This window comes from Heptranchias perlo, chromosome 19 (assembly GCF_035084215.1).
Source record: "Heptranchias perlo isolate sHepPer1 chromosome 19, sHepPer1.hap1, whole genome shotgun sequence".
Taxonomy (NCBI): Eukaryota; Metazoa; Chordata; class Chondrichthyes; order Hexanchiformes; family Hexanchidae; genus Heptranchias; species Heptranchias perlo.
Window position 1 is genome coordinate 1,937,896 of NC_090343.1, and position 17,234 is coordinate 1,955,129.

General features: G+C 46.2%; 1 protein-coding gene across 1 annotated transcript in view; it reads right to left on the minus strand.

Annotated features, from left to right (window-relative positions):
- Window positions 1-17,234, minus strand: part of chd6 (chromodomain helicase DNA binding protein 6) — a 177,881-nt gene that overhangs the window by 48,544 nt on the left and 112,103 nt on the right. The window contains 6 exon segments of the mRNA XM_068000152.1: window positions 3,361-3,560; window positions 5,625-5,827; window positions 10,689-10,799; window positions 12,662-12,841; window positions 14,452-14,616; window positions 15,699-15,894. Of these exon segments, the coding sequence (XP_067856253.1) occupies window positions 3,361-3,560; window positions 5,625-5,827; window positions 10,689-10,799; window positions 12,662-12,841; window positions 14,452-14,616; window positions 15,699-15,894 (1,055 nt within the window).

A 17,234-nucleotide genomic window follows, 5' to 3' on the forward strand; every position in this document is an offset into this window, starting at 1 on the left:
TACAGATCTTTAAGAATATGAAAGGGTTTGATAGGGTAGGCATAGAGCAAATGTTTCCACTTGCAGGGGAGACCAGAACTACGAGCCATGAATATAAGAGACACTAATAAATTCAATAGGGAATTCAGAAGAAACTTCTTCACCCAGAGAGTGGTCAGAATGTGGAACTTGCTACCACAAGGAGTATTTGAGGCGAACAGCAAAGATACATTTAAGGGGAAGCTAGATAGGAACATAGGAACAGGAGTAGGCCATTCAGCCCCTCGTGCCTGCTCTGCCACTTGATAAGATCATGGCTGATCTGTGATCCAACTCCATATACCTGCCTTTGGCCCATATCCCTTAATACCTTTGGTTGCCAAAAAGCTATCTATCTCAGATTTAAATTTAGCAATTGAGCTAGTATCAACTGCCGTTGCGGAAGAGAGTTCCAAACTTCTACAACCCTTTGTGTGTAGAAATGTTTTCTAATTTCACTCTTGAAAGGTCTGGCTCTAATTTTTAGACTGTGACCCCTACTCCTAAAATCCCCAACCAGCGGAAATAGTTTCTCTCTATCCACTCTATCTGTTCCCCTTAATATCTTATAAACTTCCATCAGGTCACCCCTTAACCTTCGAAACTCCAGAGAATACAACCCCCATTTGTGTAATCTCTCTTCGTAACTTAACCCTTGAAGTCCGGGTATCATTCTAGTAAACCTACGCTGCACTCCCTCCAAGGCCAATATGACCTTCCGAAGGTGCGGTGCCCAGAACTGCTCACAGTACTCCAGGTGCGGTCTAACCAGGGTTTTGTATAGCTGCAGCATAACCTCTGCCCCCTTGTACTCTAGTCCTCTAGATATAAAGGCCAGCATTCCATTAGCCTTATTGATTATTTTCTGCACCTGTTCATGACACTTCAATGATCTATGTACCTGAACCCCTAAGTCCCTTTGGACATCCACTGTTTTTAACTTTTTACCATTTAGAAAGTACCCTGTTCTATCCTTTTTTGATCCAAAGTGGATGACCTCACATTTGTCCACATTGAATTCCATTTGCCACAGTTTTGCCCATTCATCTAATCTATCAATATCCCTTTGTAATTTTATGTTTACACTGCTTATAATGCCACCAATATTTGTGTCATCAGCAAACTTAGATATGAGACTTTCTATGCCTTCATCTAAGTCGTTAATAAATAGTGTAAATAATTGAGGCCCCAAGACAGATCCCTGTGGGACTCCACCAGTCACATCCTGCCAATGTGAGTACTTACCCATTATTCCTACTCTGTCGCCTTTCACTCAGCCAACTTCCTAACCAAGTCCGTACTTTTCCCTCGATTCCATGGGCTTCTATCTGAGCTAACAGTCTCTCATGTGGGACCTTACCAAATGCCTTCTGGAAGTCCATATAAATAATATCCATTGACATTCCCCTGTCCACTACTTTAGTCACCTCTTCAAAAAATTCAATCAGGTTTATCAGGCACGATTTAACTTTCACAAATCCATGCTGGCTCTCTCTGATTACCTGAAAATTCTCAAGGTGTTCAGTCCTTATCCTTAATTATAGACTCCAGCATTTTCCCCACAACAGATGTTAGGCTAACTGGTCTATAATTCCCCGGTTTCCCTCTCTCTCCTTTCTTAAAAAGCGGAGTGACATGTGCAATTTTCCAATCTAGAGGGACAGTTCCTGAGTCTAGAGAACTTTGAAAGATTATAGTTAGGGCATCTGCAATGTGCTCACCTACTTCCTTTAAAACCTTGGGATGGAAACCATCTGGTCCTGGGGATTTGTCACTCTTTAGTACTATTATTTTCTTCATTACTGTTGTTTTACTTATCTTAATTTTATTGAGTCCCTGTCCCCGATTCAATATTAGTTTTCTTGGGATTTCCGGCATGCTATCCTCTTTTTCCACTGTAAATACTGACGCAAAGTAATCGTTCAACATGTCCGCCATTTCCCCATTGTCAATGACAATATCCTCACTTTCAGTTTTTAAGGAGCCAACACTGCTCCTGACCACCCTCTTTTTCCTAATATAACGATAAAGCTCTTCGTATTGGTTTTGATATCCCATGCAAGTTTCTTTTCATACTCTCTTTTTGTAGCTCTTACTATCTGTTTTGTGACCCTTTGTTGATCTTTGTATCTTTCCCATTCGCCAGGATCTGTGCCATTTTTTGCCTTTTTGTATGCCCTTTCCTTATGTCTTATACTGTCCCTTACCTCTAGTTGTCCATGGCTGTTTTTTTTGGCAAGTAGAGTTCTTGCCCCTCAGGGGTATAAACCGATTCTGTATCACGTTAAATGTTGCTTTAAACATTTCCCACTGATCATCAGTCATTTTACCCATTAACAGATTTGCCCAGTTTACTGTGGACAGTCTCTGTCTCATCCCATTGAAGTCGGCCTTACCCAAGTCTAGAATCTTAGCAGCTGATTCACTTTTTTCCCTTTCAAACACTACCTTGAACTCAGTCATGTTATGATCGCTATTGGATAGATGTTCACGCACAGTTAAGCTGTTAACAAAATCTGGTTCATTACTCATTACTAAATCTAGTATGGCTTGCCCCCTTGTTGCCTCCAGGACATACTGCTGTAGAAAACTATCCCGGACATACTCAATAAATTCACTACCTTTCTGACAGTTGCTAGTCTGCTTTCCCCAATCTATGTGAAGGTTAAAGTCCCCCATTAAGACCACTATGCCTTTCTTACACGCTTGTCTAATCTCTGCATTTATACAATCTAGCACTTCAGAGCTGCTGCCAGGGGTCCTATACACAATTCCCACTATAGTTTTAGAATCTTTCCTATTTCTCAATTTAACCCATTAGGTTTCTGTTGGCTGCTTACCTCTCGTTATATCCTCCTTTATCATTGAAGTGATTTCATCTCTAATCACTAAGGCTACTCCACCCCCTCTTCCATTTTCCCTATCTCTCCTGTAGACCTTATAACCCGGTATATTTAGTTCCCAATCCTGACCATCCTGCAGCCATGTCTCAGTAATAGCTATCATGTCATACCCTCCAATTTGAATTTGAACATGTAGTTCATTTAATTTATTCCTTATACTCCGTGCATTTGTATATAGAACTCTTAGTTGGGCCACACATCCTAGCCTGACCTTCAGCTTAGATAAACACATGAGGAAGAAAGGAATAGAAGGATGTGCTGATAGGGTGAGATGAAGTAGGAAGGGAGGAGGCTCATTTGGAGCAGAAACACCGGCATAGACCTATTGGGCCGAATGGCCTGTTTCTGTGCTGTACATTCTGTGTAAGGGAAGGAAGGCTTGGGTGTGAGATCCTCAACTAAAAGCTCAGGAGTAAAGCTGCCTCAAAGGATCTCATACCTGAGTGATTGTGCAGTGCTTGATTCTGTCCATCCTTTGTGGGAGTAATAAGGTCCCAGATGAAGCTTTTTATCTTCTCATCCCCTTTGTAGTGTTTCAGGCAATAAACCAGGAGAGTGCGACAAATGGTCTCCATGTCCTTCTCCGTCAGGTGCCACTTGAATCGTCCGTGTGACATGATGTCCTTCCATCGCCCCCACCTGCAACACAGGAGGGTGAAAGCCCCACCAGCACTTTAGACGACACCTTATTCCGACAGCAGCCAGCAATACGCCGCATTGTCATGAGGCAAAGGATATTTGCAAAAGGAGCTACGACACCACCCGTCAGGGAGTGAAGAGGAAGTTGGCCGTTTCTGCTGTTCTAACACAGGGGGCTGTATTAACAAAACAGTTGATTACTGTGGTCCAAGCTTTTGAGCCATGGTTAAAATCAATTCATGGACGAGCTGGTACAGATGCAGTTTTACTTTGTGCTGATCATAGTAAGGGGGATGTTGGCATCAGGAAGTGGGACAGTTCCCATTTCTGGACCCAGCGTCAGTGACAGGGATAACACCTTTTACAAAGTCCAAACGGAAGATGTTTATAATGTGACATTTGTTCCACTTCCCAAAAATACATCAATAGCCCCAGTAACGAACACCTGTGAACCACAAATCACAGAAACAAGTGGAATTAAAGAAACCGTTTTAAGAGCGAGGTTTGTGCGTCCAGTTTACCTTCTGGAGCGAAACTGGACGGGGTCAACTCTGGTCAGCACTGCACTTCCTGCAGTAATTAAAGTGATACTCACAAACCCCTCTCCGCTTTTGTACCCTGGCTGGCCTCACTCATTCTGACCCCAGGAAGCAGCAGGGCGAATATCAAATGGTGGTTTTCACCATAGAGTGCCCCTCTCCCTCCCAGTTCCAGCTAACCCACCAGCTAGAGCACCCCCTTTATCAGAATATAATCTCCAATGAAATAGGTTAACCTTGAACCCAATCCCAATCCAGACTTTATTCCAGGCAGGTTCATTTCAGGACATCAAGATCGGGAGGAAGGCCGGCAGGGATGGGAAAACCCTGAAAAAAAATTTAAAAGACAAACCTGGTTGACCCAAGGGCATTGAAGAGTGTGGGACTGGAGTCAGGTGTCGGCCAGACTGGGGAAGGGTAGCAGATTTCCTTCCCTGAAGGATATTAGTGAACCAGTTGGGTTTTAACAACATTCCAGCAGCTTTCATGGTCATTTTCTGGTACAAGCCCACCAATCGTTAGATGTACTGAAATCAACTTCCCAACATGTCATGGCAGGATTTGAACTCACAACCTGCTGGTCCAATACCATAACCACTAGGTCACCACATCCTCTCGGGCCTTGTCCACAAGGAAACACAGTCTGCTGTTTTTGGTGCCAGCTGTGGCTGAGGGAGCGCTGCACGGTCAGAGGTGCCATCTTTCGGATGAGACATTAAATCGAGGCCCTGTCTGCCCTTTCAGGCGGGTGTAAAAGATCCCAGGACACTATTCGAAGAGCAGGAGTTCTCCCTGATGTCCCGGGCCAATATTTATCCCTCAACCAACGTCACTGAAAAACAGATTATCCGGTCACTATCACATTGCTGTTCGTGAGATCTGACTGTGCGCAAATTGACAAGCTGGCACCTAACAGCAGACTGTGTTTCCATGTGGCCCGAGAGGATGTGGTGACCTAGTGGTTATGGTATTGGACCAGCAGGTTGAGAGTTCAAATCCTGCCATGACATATTGGGAAGTTGGTTTCAGTACATCCAACAATTGGTGGGCTTGTACCAGAAAATGACCATGAAAGCTGCCGGAATGTTGTTAAAACCCAACTGGTTCACTAATATCCTTCAGGGAAGGAAATCTGCTACCCTTCCCCAGTCTGGCCAACACCTGACTCCAGTCCCACACTCTTCAATGCCCTTGGGTCAACCAGGTTTGTCTTTTAAATTTTTTTTCAGGGTTTTCCCATCCCTGCCGGCCTTCCTCCCGATCTTGATGTCCTGAAATGAACCTGCCCTGGAATAAAATCTGGATTGGGATTGGGTTCAAGGTTAACCTACTTAACGCCGTGTTTCCCTACATTACAACAGTGCCTACACTTCAGAAGTACTTTATTGGCTGTAAAGCATTTTCGGATGTCCTGAGGTCGTGAAAGGCGCTATATAAATGCAAGTTCTTTCTTTTCTTGCTCAAACTCTTTTCAGTTTATATCCAATTAAATTCAGGAGGAAGCATTGGGCATGCACACACTCACCCGAATATCAGCAAGTTCTTTTCCACCCGAAAGCACTCTGCCCGGAGGTACCGACGAGTCTTGTCATGAAGACGGCGAGACCTCGAAGGTCGATCTTCACTGTCGCTGTCGAGCTCAGAGAACTCCATCAACTCGTCGTCCTCAAACGAATTGTAGTGTTTGGTCTGTTTCCTGACCCGCGGTGTGTCAATCACCAAGCTGTCCTGTGTGCGAGACATTAACAGAGATGAGCATCGTTACTCCACTCCCACCCCTCTGGCTCTTCATTAAAGGTTTAACAAGACCATGCGCAACCTTGGTATTCTGTTAAGACCCTGAGCTTCTAAACCCCATACTCTCTCCGTCAACATGACCATGGATTTCTACTTCTGCCCTTACCGTAGCGTCCCCACAGACTCCACTTGACACCTGTAGACTCCTTTGTTCCAATGCTCTCCTCGTTGGCCATGCTCCATAAACTCCAACTTATCCAAAGTACAGCCGCTCGCATCCTACCCCACACTAAGTCCAGCTCGCCTGTCACTCCCGTACATGCTGAGCTATACTGGCTTCCAACACATTAAATTAAAAATCCTCGTCTTCGGCTCCCCCCCACCCCATGACCTTGTTCCGCCTGACTGTGGTAACGTCCTCCAGACTTACTCTCCCTTCGCACCCGAGTCTCCTGACCGTCTCTCCACCCCACCACTTGCGGCAGATTTCAGTCGTTGTTCTCAGGAACTCCCTTCCCCTCCCTCTTTCCCCCACTTAAACTTGTGTAGGAAAACGTAGCAGCAATCCTGCAGATGGCAACCAAATTTTTGGTGAAGGAGAAATGTTGCAACCTTTTCCTTATCTTTAAATAGTGACACTACATCTTTAATGTCCATCTGAATAGGCAAACGGGGCGCTGGTTTAACATTTCATTTAAAGGATGTAAACCTCATCATTTATGATTGCAAGTACACAGTCCCGTGCATCGCTTATTAAAATATAAATATCTTCAGTGGAAGTAATGACCAAGTGCAGTCTTCAGGGAAGGTGAGGTTAGGGGCCAGGGCACACACGTATAGTTCAGTTCCCTTTTCAAAGTCATATATTCTGTCCTTATTTTTATATTTCTATTATAGATTCCTATGTCAACATTTATAATGAAAACTGCCTATATAAAATTGTCACATTGTAATTACACCCTCCTGCCCGTGGAGGCACTGGAAGAGCATGCAGACGATATATTGTATTATAGATATATACACACACAAATACATGCGCTCTATAATCTATCCAACTGTTTGACAATAATGTAGATTAATGTGTATGGACACATCCATGATACCCTGCCCTGCCAAGTTCCTAATCTCAGCATAGTGCTGAGAGAAGTGCTGGGCAGAGTCTAGGCATCTCCCTACAGGGTATAAGGAAGAGGCAAAACACAGCACGGCCAAGACCAGAGCTACATTGGCACAGGTCTGCCGTCCGCATCAGATACTACAGGACATTCTCAAGGGGGAGGGTGAGCAGGCAGAGGTCGTGGTCCACATTGGGACCAACGACATAGGTAGGAAGGGAGATGAGGTCCTGCATCAAGAATTTAGGGAGCTAGGTAGCAGATTAAAGAGCAGGACCTCAAAGGTTGTAATCTCTGGATTACTCCCAGTGCCACGGGCTAGTGAGTATAGAAATAGGAGGATAGAACAGATGAATGCGTGGCTAAAGAGTTGGTGCAGGAGGGAGGGTTTCAGTTGCCTGGATCACTGGGCCTGCTTCTGGGGAAGGTGGGACTTGTACAAGTCGGACGGGTTGCACCTGAACCAGAGCGGGACAAATATCCTTGCGGGGAGGTTTGCTAGCACTGTTGGTGGGGGTTCAAACTAACTTGGCAGGGGGATGGGATACAGAGTGGAACTACAATAGGGGGTGATGTGCAGCCAAATATAGAGAAAAAAACAAGTCAGCTTGGAAGACAGGGCAAATATGTAAGGGCAAGGCTGGATGGCATCTATTTTAATGCAAGGAGTCTTGCGAATAAGGTGGATGAACTGAAGGTGTTGATAAACACATGGGAGTATGATATTGTTGCTGTCACAGAGACATGGTTGAGGGAGGGGCAAGACTGGCAGCTCAATATTCCGGGGTACAGAATCTTCAGGCGAGACAGAGGGGGAGGTATAAGAGGAGGGGGGGTCGCAATATTAATTAAAGAATCAATTACTGCCATAAGGAGGGATGATATATTAGCAGGTTCCTCTAATGAGGCCATATGGGTGGAGCTTAAAAACAAAAAGGGGGCAAGCACTTTGATGGGAGTGTACTATAGGCCCCCAAACAGTCAGGGGGAGATAGAGGAACAGATATGTAGGCAAATCTCAGAAAATTGTGCAAATAATAGGGTAATAATAGTGGGGGATTTCAACTTCCCCAATATTAACTGGAATACTCAGAGTGTAAAAGGCTTAAAGGGTACAAAATTCTTAACGTGCATCCAGGAGAGCTTTTTGAGCCAGCATGTAGAAAGTCCTACAAGAGAGGGGGCGGTACTGGACCTAATTCTAGGGAATGTGGCCGGCCAAGTGGAAGAAGTGCTAGTAGGTGAGCACTTTGGTGACAGTGACCATAATTTGGTGAGATTTAAGGTGGTCATGGAAAAGGACAGGGAGGGGCCGGAAATAAAGGTTCTAAATTGGGGGAAGGCCGATTTAAATAAGATAAGGCAGGATCTGGCCAAAATGGACTGGGATCAGCTGCTTGTAGGAAAATCCGCATCGGAGCAATGGGAGTCTTTCAGAAGGGAGATTGAGACCATACAATGGCAACATGTTCCCGTAAAGGTCAAGGGTGGTTCCAAGAACTCCAGGGAACCTTGGATGTCAGGGGATATACGAGAATGGATTAGGAAAAAAAGGAGGGCTTTTGGCAGATACAAAAGGCTAAAGACGGAGGAAGCCCTAGAGGAGTACAAAAAGTGCAGGGGGATACTTAAAAAAGAAATTAGGAGATCAAGGAGGGGCCATGAAATAACACTGGCGAGCAAAATAAAGGAAAATCCTAAGATGTTTTATAAGTATATTAAGGGTAAGAGGATGACGAGGGACAAAAATGGCAATCTGTGTGTGGAGCCGGCAGATGTAGGAGGGGTTCTAAATGAAATTTTTGCATCTGTTTTCACTATGGAGAAGGACGATGTAGACATAGAAATACGGCAGGGGGACTGTGATATACTCGAACATATTAACATCGAGCGGGAGGAGGTATTGGCGGTTTTAGCAGGCCTAAAAATGGATAAATCCCCAGGCCCGGACGAAATGTATCCCAGGCTACTGTGTGAGGCAAAGGAGGAGATTGCAGGGGCTCTAACACATATATTCAGAACCTCTCTGGCCACAGGGGATGTGCCAGAGGACTGGAGAACCGCTAATGTAGTACCATTATTCAAGAAGGGGAGTAGGGAAAAACCGGGGAACTACAGGCCAGTGAGCCTAACATCAGTGGTAGGAAAATTATTGGAAAAAATTCTGAAGGACAAAATTAGTCTCCACTTGGAGAAGCAAGGATTAATCAGGGATAGTCAACGTGGCTTTGTCAAGGGAAGATCATGTCTGACTAATTTGATTGAATTTTTTGAGGGGGTGACTAGGCGTGTGGATGAGGGTAACGCAGTGGATGTGGTATACATGGATTTCAGTAAGGCCTTCGATAAAGTCCCCCACAGGAGACTGGTCAAGAAGGTACGAGCCCATGGAATCCAGGGTGCCTTGGCACTTTGGATACAAAACTGGCTTAGTGGCAGAAGGCAGAGGGTGATGGTCAAAGGTTGTTTTTGTGACTGGAAGCCTGTGGCCAGTGGGGTACCACAGGGATCGGTGCTGGGTCCCTTGCTGTTTGTGGTCTACATTAACGACTTGGATATGAATGTAAAAGGTATGATCAGTAAGTTCGCTGATGATACAAAAATTGGTAGGGTGGTAAATAGCGAGGAGGATAGCCTCAGTCTGCAGGACGATATAGATGGGTTGGTCAGATGGGCGGAACAGTGGCAAATGGAATTTAACCCGGAAAAGTGCGAGGTGATGCACTTTGGAGGGACTAACAAGGCAAGGGAATACACAATGTTTGGGAGGACCCTCGGCAAGACAGAGGGTCAGAGGGATCTTGGTGTGCAAGTTCACAGATCCCTGAAGGCGGCGGAACAGGTAGATAAGGTGGTAAAGAAGGCATATGGGATACTTGCCTTTATTAGCCGAGGCATAGAATATAAGAGCAAGGAGGTTATGATGGAGCTGTATAAAACACTGGTTAGGCCACAGCTGGAGTACTGTGTGCAGTTCTGGTCGCCACACTACAGGAAGGATGTGATCGCTTTGGAGAGGGTGCAGAGGAGATTCACCAGGATGTTACCAGGGCTGGAGCGCTTCAGCTATGATGAGAGACTGGGAAGATTGGGTTTGTTTTCCTTGGAGCAGAGGAGGCTGAGGGGGGACATGATTGAGGTGTACAAAATTATGAGGGGCACAGATAGGATGGATACTAAGGAGCTTTTTCCCTTCGTTGAGGGTTCTATAACAAGGGGGCATAGATTCAAGGTAAAAGGCGGGAGGTTTAGAGGGGATTTGAGAAAGAACCTTTTCACCCAGAGGGTGGTTGGAGTCTGGAACTCACTGCCTGAAAGGGTTGTGGAGGCAGGAACCCTCAACATTCAAGAAGCATTTGGATAAGCACTTGAAATGCCATAGCATACAAGGCTACGGACCAAATGCTGGAATATGGGATTAGATTAGACAGGGCTTGATGGCCGGCGCGGACACGATGGGCCGAAGGGCCTCTATCCGTGCTGTATAACTCTATGACTACATGGTTTAAAGAGAGACCAAGAGACAGGGATGAAAAAAAAACATGCTGAATAATTCTAACAAGAGGGACTGGTCCAGTACAGGGTACAGTTCTTGGGTCAGGGGACAGCTGGGGACAGAACAACCCAGCCACAACAATTGCCATTTCTAGAGCCACGGCTGTCCCATTTTTTTTGATGTTTTCTAAAATGGCGGCACATGCAAATGCCTGTCCAACAACACTGATGAAGCCACTTACTTTTTCATTTTTCAACTCTATATCCAGCTCTGCAATTTTGGCCCATTTCTGCCAGAAGTTGGGGTCGTCTAAGGAGATGTCAGTTCTATTCCCTGAAGCCACGAAGCTGGCCTGGAGCAGAAACAAATCACAGCAGAATTCCATAGGTGTTAAAAACAACAGTTCTTTGTAATGGAGCTGTAAACGATACCAGTGACTAACACAGATAAAAAGGACCTGCAAATTATACTAAAATTACTCAGCAGGAACACAGTCCGAGACTTACAAAGGGAAGTCTGAATTAAGTAGCGCAACATGCTCGGATCACGTTATGGGGTCTGAAAGCGAATGTGTTTAACAGCATGGTGGAAACAGACCTGAATGAATGCATTGAGCTCGGACTGATGTCGAATTAGTACTTCAAGTACCTTCTGGCCTAACATTCTGAGGCACTTAATTCACAAGACAGAGGGAACAAAGTCTGACTGCTCAACATGTTGGATCTCAAAGTGATCCCAGATTAACTCACGATACACAGGAACAGGGACTGAGGCTAAATTAGCAAGATCTGTAGTACCACATGGCCTCCCATTCAAACCTGGTCAGGTGGACTCAATAAGCAGGACTCCGAAGAGTGGGGCAGTGGGATTAGTTTGGGATTGATACAGGACTATGGGGAGAGAGCGGGGCAGTGGGATTAGTTTGGGATTGATACAGGGCTATGGGGAGAGAGTGGGGCAGTGGGATTAGTTTGGGGATTGATACAGGACTATGGGGAGAGAGCGGGGCAGTGGGATTAGTTTGGGATTGATACAGGGCTATGGGGAGAGCAGGGGGCAGTGGGTTTAGTTTAGGATTGATACAGGGCTATGGGGAGAGCAGGGGGCAGTGGGTTTAGTTTAGGATTGATACAGGGCTATGGGGAGAGCAGGGGGCAGTGGGTTTAGTTTAGGATTGATACAGGGCTATGGGGAGAGCACGGGGCAGTGAGTTTAGTTTAAGATTGCTTTAGCAAAGAGCTGGCACAGGCACGATGGGACAAATGGCCTCCTTGTGTACTGTAAACTTCTATAGTTCTCCTATGCTGTTCCAGGATTCCTGAATCTCTCTGACGTTCACCTCATCATCATGGAGGAAGCGAGAAGTTTCGACAGAGAGTGCTGGTAGGTTATTCAATGGTTGGGGGAGGGAGGGAGAGGAGAACAGGGGAACGTAGCAGCCGAGCTAATCCATTCAACGCCCACACCAGGACACTTTCCAGCAATGGTCACTGGACAGCAATCAGGAGCAGGAGCCCTCGTTGATCCTCCCTCCCCCAAAGCACAAACCACAGCGGAAAATCATGGCTCCTTCTGGCCACTTGGTTGAGATCAGCAAAGACGAGAGATCAAACCAGACGCCTTTCTGTTCTGTACAATTCAATACCACCCTGAGCAATGCACTCACGAACAGCCATCAGTAAATGCAGCAGCAAACAGGTTATTGTGACTTTTCTGACCCTCTTCCAATAATACCAGCAGTTAAAATATTCTACTACGACCACCAATTAACCCCTAGCTTGCATAGTTTCATAGTGAGATACAGCACAGGAGGCCATTCGGCCCATCGCGCTTGTCCCGGCTCTTTGAAAGAGCTGTCCAATTAGTCCCACTCCACTGCTCTTTCCCCATAACCCTGTAAATTCTTTCCCTTCAAGTATTTATCCAATTCTCTTTTGAAAGTTATTATTAAATCTGCTGTGTCCTCTGGTTACCGACCCTTCTGTCACAAAAAAGTTTTTCTTTTACACTATCAAAACCCTTCATGATTTTGAACACCTCTATCAAATCTCCTCTTAACCTTCTCTGCTTTAAGGAGAACAATCACTAACTGCAGAACCTGCTATGAACAGTAACACTGGAAATGAAGAGCAGGTCAGTCACCTTCTGCAATAGAGAAAGGGGTCAATGTTACGAGTGGGACCCCTAAAGCTGTGACAGAATGCTGCTACTAACCTTTGCGAATGTGGAGCCCTTCCCTTCCGATTCAATGGTGATGGTGCGAGTTCGACGAAGAAGTATCTGATCAATGTCCTCTTCACAAAACTTTGAACCTTCATCCTCCTCGTCCATCAGGGCTCCGTACGCTCCTTTACGAAGCAGATCTTCCACTTCGATCTTAGACAGTGGCTGCACCTGCACAGGAAGGCACACGTGCTTCAATTTTTAAAAAATTCATTCACGGGATGTGGGCGTCGCTGGCGAGGCCGGCATTTATTGCCCATCCCTAAATGCCCTTGAGAAGGTGGTGGTGAGCCGCCTTCTTGAACCGCTGCAGTCCGTGTGGTGAAGGTTCTCCCACAGTGCAGTTAGGAAGGGAGTTCCAGGATTTTGACCCAGCGACGATGAAGGAACGGCGATATATTTCCAAGTCGGGATGGTGTGTGACTCGGAGGGGAACGTGCAGGTGGTGTTGTTCCCATGTGTCTGCTGCCCTTGTCGTTCTAGGTGGTAGAGGTTGCCGGTTTGGGAGGTGCTGTCGAAGAAGCCTTGGTGAGTTGCTGCAGTGCATCCTGTGGATGGTACACACTGCAGCCACTGTGCGCCGGTGGTGGAGGGAGTGAATGTTTAGGGTGGTGGATGGGGTGCCAATCAAGCGGGCTGCTTTGTCCTGGATGGTGTCGAGTTTCTTGAGTGTTGTTGGAGCTGCACTCATCCAGGCAAGTGGAGAGTATTCCATCACACTCCTGACTTGTGCCTTGCAGATGGTGGAAAGGCTTTGGGGAGTCAGAAGGTGAGTCAATCGTCACAGAATACCCAACCTCGGACCTGCTCTTGTAGCCACGGTATTTATGCGGCTGGTCCAGTTAAGTTTCTGGTCAATGGTGACCCCCAGGATGTTGATGGTGGGGGATTCGGCGATGGTAATGCCGTTGAATGTCATGGGGAGGTGGTTAGACTCTCTTGTTGGAGGTGGTCATTGCCTGGCACTTGTCTGGAGCGAGTGTTACTTGCCACTTATCAGCCCAAGCCTGGATGTTGTCCAGGTCTTGTTGCATGCTGGCACGGACTGCTTCATTATCTGAGGGTTTGTGAATGAAACTGGACACTGTGCAATCATCAGCGAACATCCCCATTTCTGACCTTATGATGGGGGGAAGGTCATTGATGAAGCAGCTGAAGATGGTTGGGCCAAGGACACTGCCCTGCTGCAATGTCCTGGGTCTGAGATGATTGGCCTCCAACAATCACTATCATGTGACAGTGATTTCAATATAAAGCAGTCCTGAACTGCACTGACCACCAGGAACCCACACTGGGAAAAAATTAGGAGCTGGAAACGAGTAACAAGTGTGGAGGAAATTTGCTGGAAATGGGCTTTCTCGAGCTTACTTTTCCAATCCATACTGTTTCTCTTATGTCATCTGCAGCGGAGAGAACCAGTAGGTGGACGAGCTGCTCCCAGACTTCACTTCATGCCAGTCTTAAATCAGCAGTTACACAACTCAGCGTGTGGTGCCGAAGGGCACCTGCATGTATTTCAGGACGGTCGACTTTCGACGAGTGGATCGCACAGAATCAACGGCAAATTTACTCTGTATCTAACCCAGTCTGTACCTGCCCTGGGAGTATTTGATGGGGCAGTGTAGAGGGAGCTTTACCCTGTGCTGTACCTGACCTGAGATACTGAGCCCTCGAAACAGAAAACCCTTCCATTTCCAGCACCACCATCCCTCAGCAAGCAGATGCATTCCAAAATCGAATGGTAAACAACTGGGGTTTAATACTGTATCAGGGCTCCTTACCCCATTAGTGTTTCCTCTGCGATTCATTGCTTGCAGCACAGCTCTGTCGAGACCCAGCTTCAGACTGGCCTTGTCGAACATCTCTCGCTCATACGAGTTGCGAGTTATTAGGCGATACACTTGAACAGCTTTGCTCTGTCCTATCCGGTGACATCGAGCCTGAGCCTGGAAACAATGACAGGGAATGAACCTGCATCGGGCAAAGGCAATCTCTAAGACGCAACACATTCAGATCACCAAATATTGAAGTGGACGGGCGAGGCAATTTATTCCAAGATTCGTACACGCCAATAAATGCACTATACTTGGGCTTTCCTCTGATTTTATTTCCTTAGCTCCATTCACTGCCTCTCCAGGCACTGTACTTCATTTTGGGCGAGGACACAGCAATTTTTTTTTTATATGTCATCAGTGGCAAGAGGGAAAATGATCAACCAGTCCCGGCCGCATCAGATGGAAAAATGCCAAGCGTTTCCACGCTGTAGCACAGTCGAGATCAGCACAGAAACAAGGAGGGTTCCTACCTCCCTGAAACCCCCCCCAATCCTCAAACTACCCACAGAATTTCTTCTCTTCAAACATTTACAATAACCCTACCAAGATTGTTTCACTGACAAGCATATGCTTTTATTCTCTATCTCCACCCCCTTCACCCAGTCTCCCCAGGCTCCGCCCCCTCCCCAGGCTCCGCCCCCTCCCCAGGCTCCTCCCCCAGCCCCGGCCCCCCTTCCCCCAGGCTCTCCCTCTCTCTGACACCAGTACGCTTCATATTTTCCAGTATGGTTTGTATCAGTCCCTAATGTTACCCTTTCACATTATGCAGTTACCACCACCTTTCCTACCCCTCACTCCATTATTATCACCTTTTCCAGATTGTAACACCGACATCTTGCCTTGCAACTCCAAATAATAAGTCCATATTACAACCATTTATCCCTCATTATAATTAGCTTCATTACGTCTCGTTTGTTTGTGTGGGTTGAAGAAATTTGGCATGTGTCATTCTCCTTTGCCAGCTAATTTAATGTGTTTACTGCAAGAAAATCCATCGGAAACCCCCGAAGGATTACACAGGCCACAGCTAACCCAGAGGCTACTCCACAGCGAGCTTCTATAAACCCGCGGTGCTCAGTGAAGAGGATTAGTGACAGAAGCAGTGTGTAGAGTCTGTGCAGCTCGAGAGGCAGATCAATTAACACCACTCCCAGTGGAGGAGCTTCCACCATGCAGCTCACCGGGAGACTCACCTGCAGGTCATTCTGTGGGTTCCAATCTGAATCGAAGATGATACAAGTGTCTGCCGCGGTAAGGTTGATACCAAGACCCCCTGCTCTGGTACAGAGGAGAAACACAAAGCGATCTGAGTCCGGCTTGGAGAAGCGATCAATCGCAGCCTGCCTCAGGTTCCCTCTTACTCTGCCATCAATGCGCTCATAGGTGTACCTGACAAAAACATTTAAAAACAAAGGCTGAATATTTAAACTGGCGAGTTTGTACTTTGTAGAATCTTACAGCACAGAAGGGGGCCATTCGGCCCATCGTATCTGTGCCGGCTCTTTGAAAGAGCTATCCAGTTAGTCCCATTCCACCCCCACCCCTGCTCTTACTCCATAGCTCTGCAATTTTTTTCCTTTTCAAGTATTTATTCAATTCCCTTTTGAAAGTTATTATTGAATCTGCTTCCACCGCCCTTTCAGGCAGCGCATTCCAGATCATAACAACTCGCTGCATAAAAAAAATTCTCATCTTCCCCCTGGTTCATTTGCCAATTATCATCAAAATCTGTGTCCTCTGGTTACCGACCGTTCTGCCAGTAGTAACAGTTTCTCCTGAGCTACTCTGTCAAAACGCCTCAGAATTTTGAACACCTCTTTTAAATCTCCCCTCAACATTCTCTGCTCTAAGGAGAATCATCCCAGCTTACCTAGTCTCTCTCTAGATAACTGTTACTACACCCCCTTTAAAATTGAACCATTTACTGTATTTATACAGTGAGACCTTGTTTAAACCTGCTCAACATTTGATAAACATTCAGACATAAAGTTGTCTCAGAAAGGATTCAAACTTTGCACGAAGTGACAGATTTCAAGATACTTTGCCATTGGGGACCATTACTCCTTAATGTTGTACAGATAGGAGACTGATAGTGAGACAGGGAAAGAGTCCACACAGATGATTTTATACATATAAATTTATTTTTTAAAAATACAAAAAGGGAGAAGAATGTGGTGAAATACATAATTTCACTGTCACAGGAACAATCTAAGTTCTGCGACACAGAGTTCTGGACCGCCCGTTTGGAATGCACACTGGATCAGAATATGCACCGCTGACCCAGTGATTTTCTTAATCCCTGTTAAGTTACAATAGTTACCCAGTGATATTTGCACTGGTGCGTCATTAAATGGCATCACTGGCCATGAAATTCAATCCAGATATTTCCCAGTAAATATGCCACTTATTCAGCCTTTTTCGTTTAAAAAAAATTCATTCTCGGGATGTGGGCTTCGCTGGCAAGGCCAGCATTTATTGCTCATCCCTGGTTGCCCCTTATGGTGGTGGTGGGCCTTCTTCTTGAACCACGTGGTGAAGGTGCTCCCACAATGCTCTTAGGGAGGGAGCTCCAGTATTTAGACCCAGCGATGATGAAGGAACGGCGATATATGTCCAAGTCGGGATGGTGTGGCGATTTGGAGGTGACGGTGTTCCCATGTCCCTCTCGGTGGTGGAGGTCACGGATTCGGGAGGTGCTGCCGAAGAAGCCGTGGTGGAAGCGGAACATG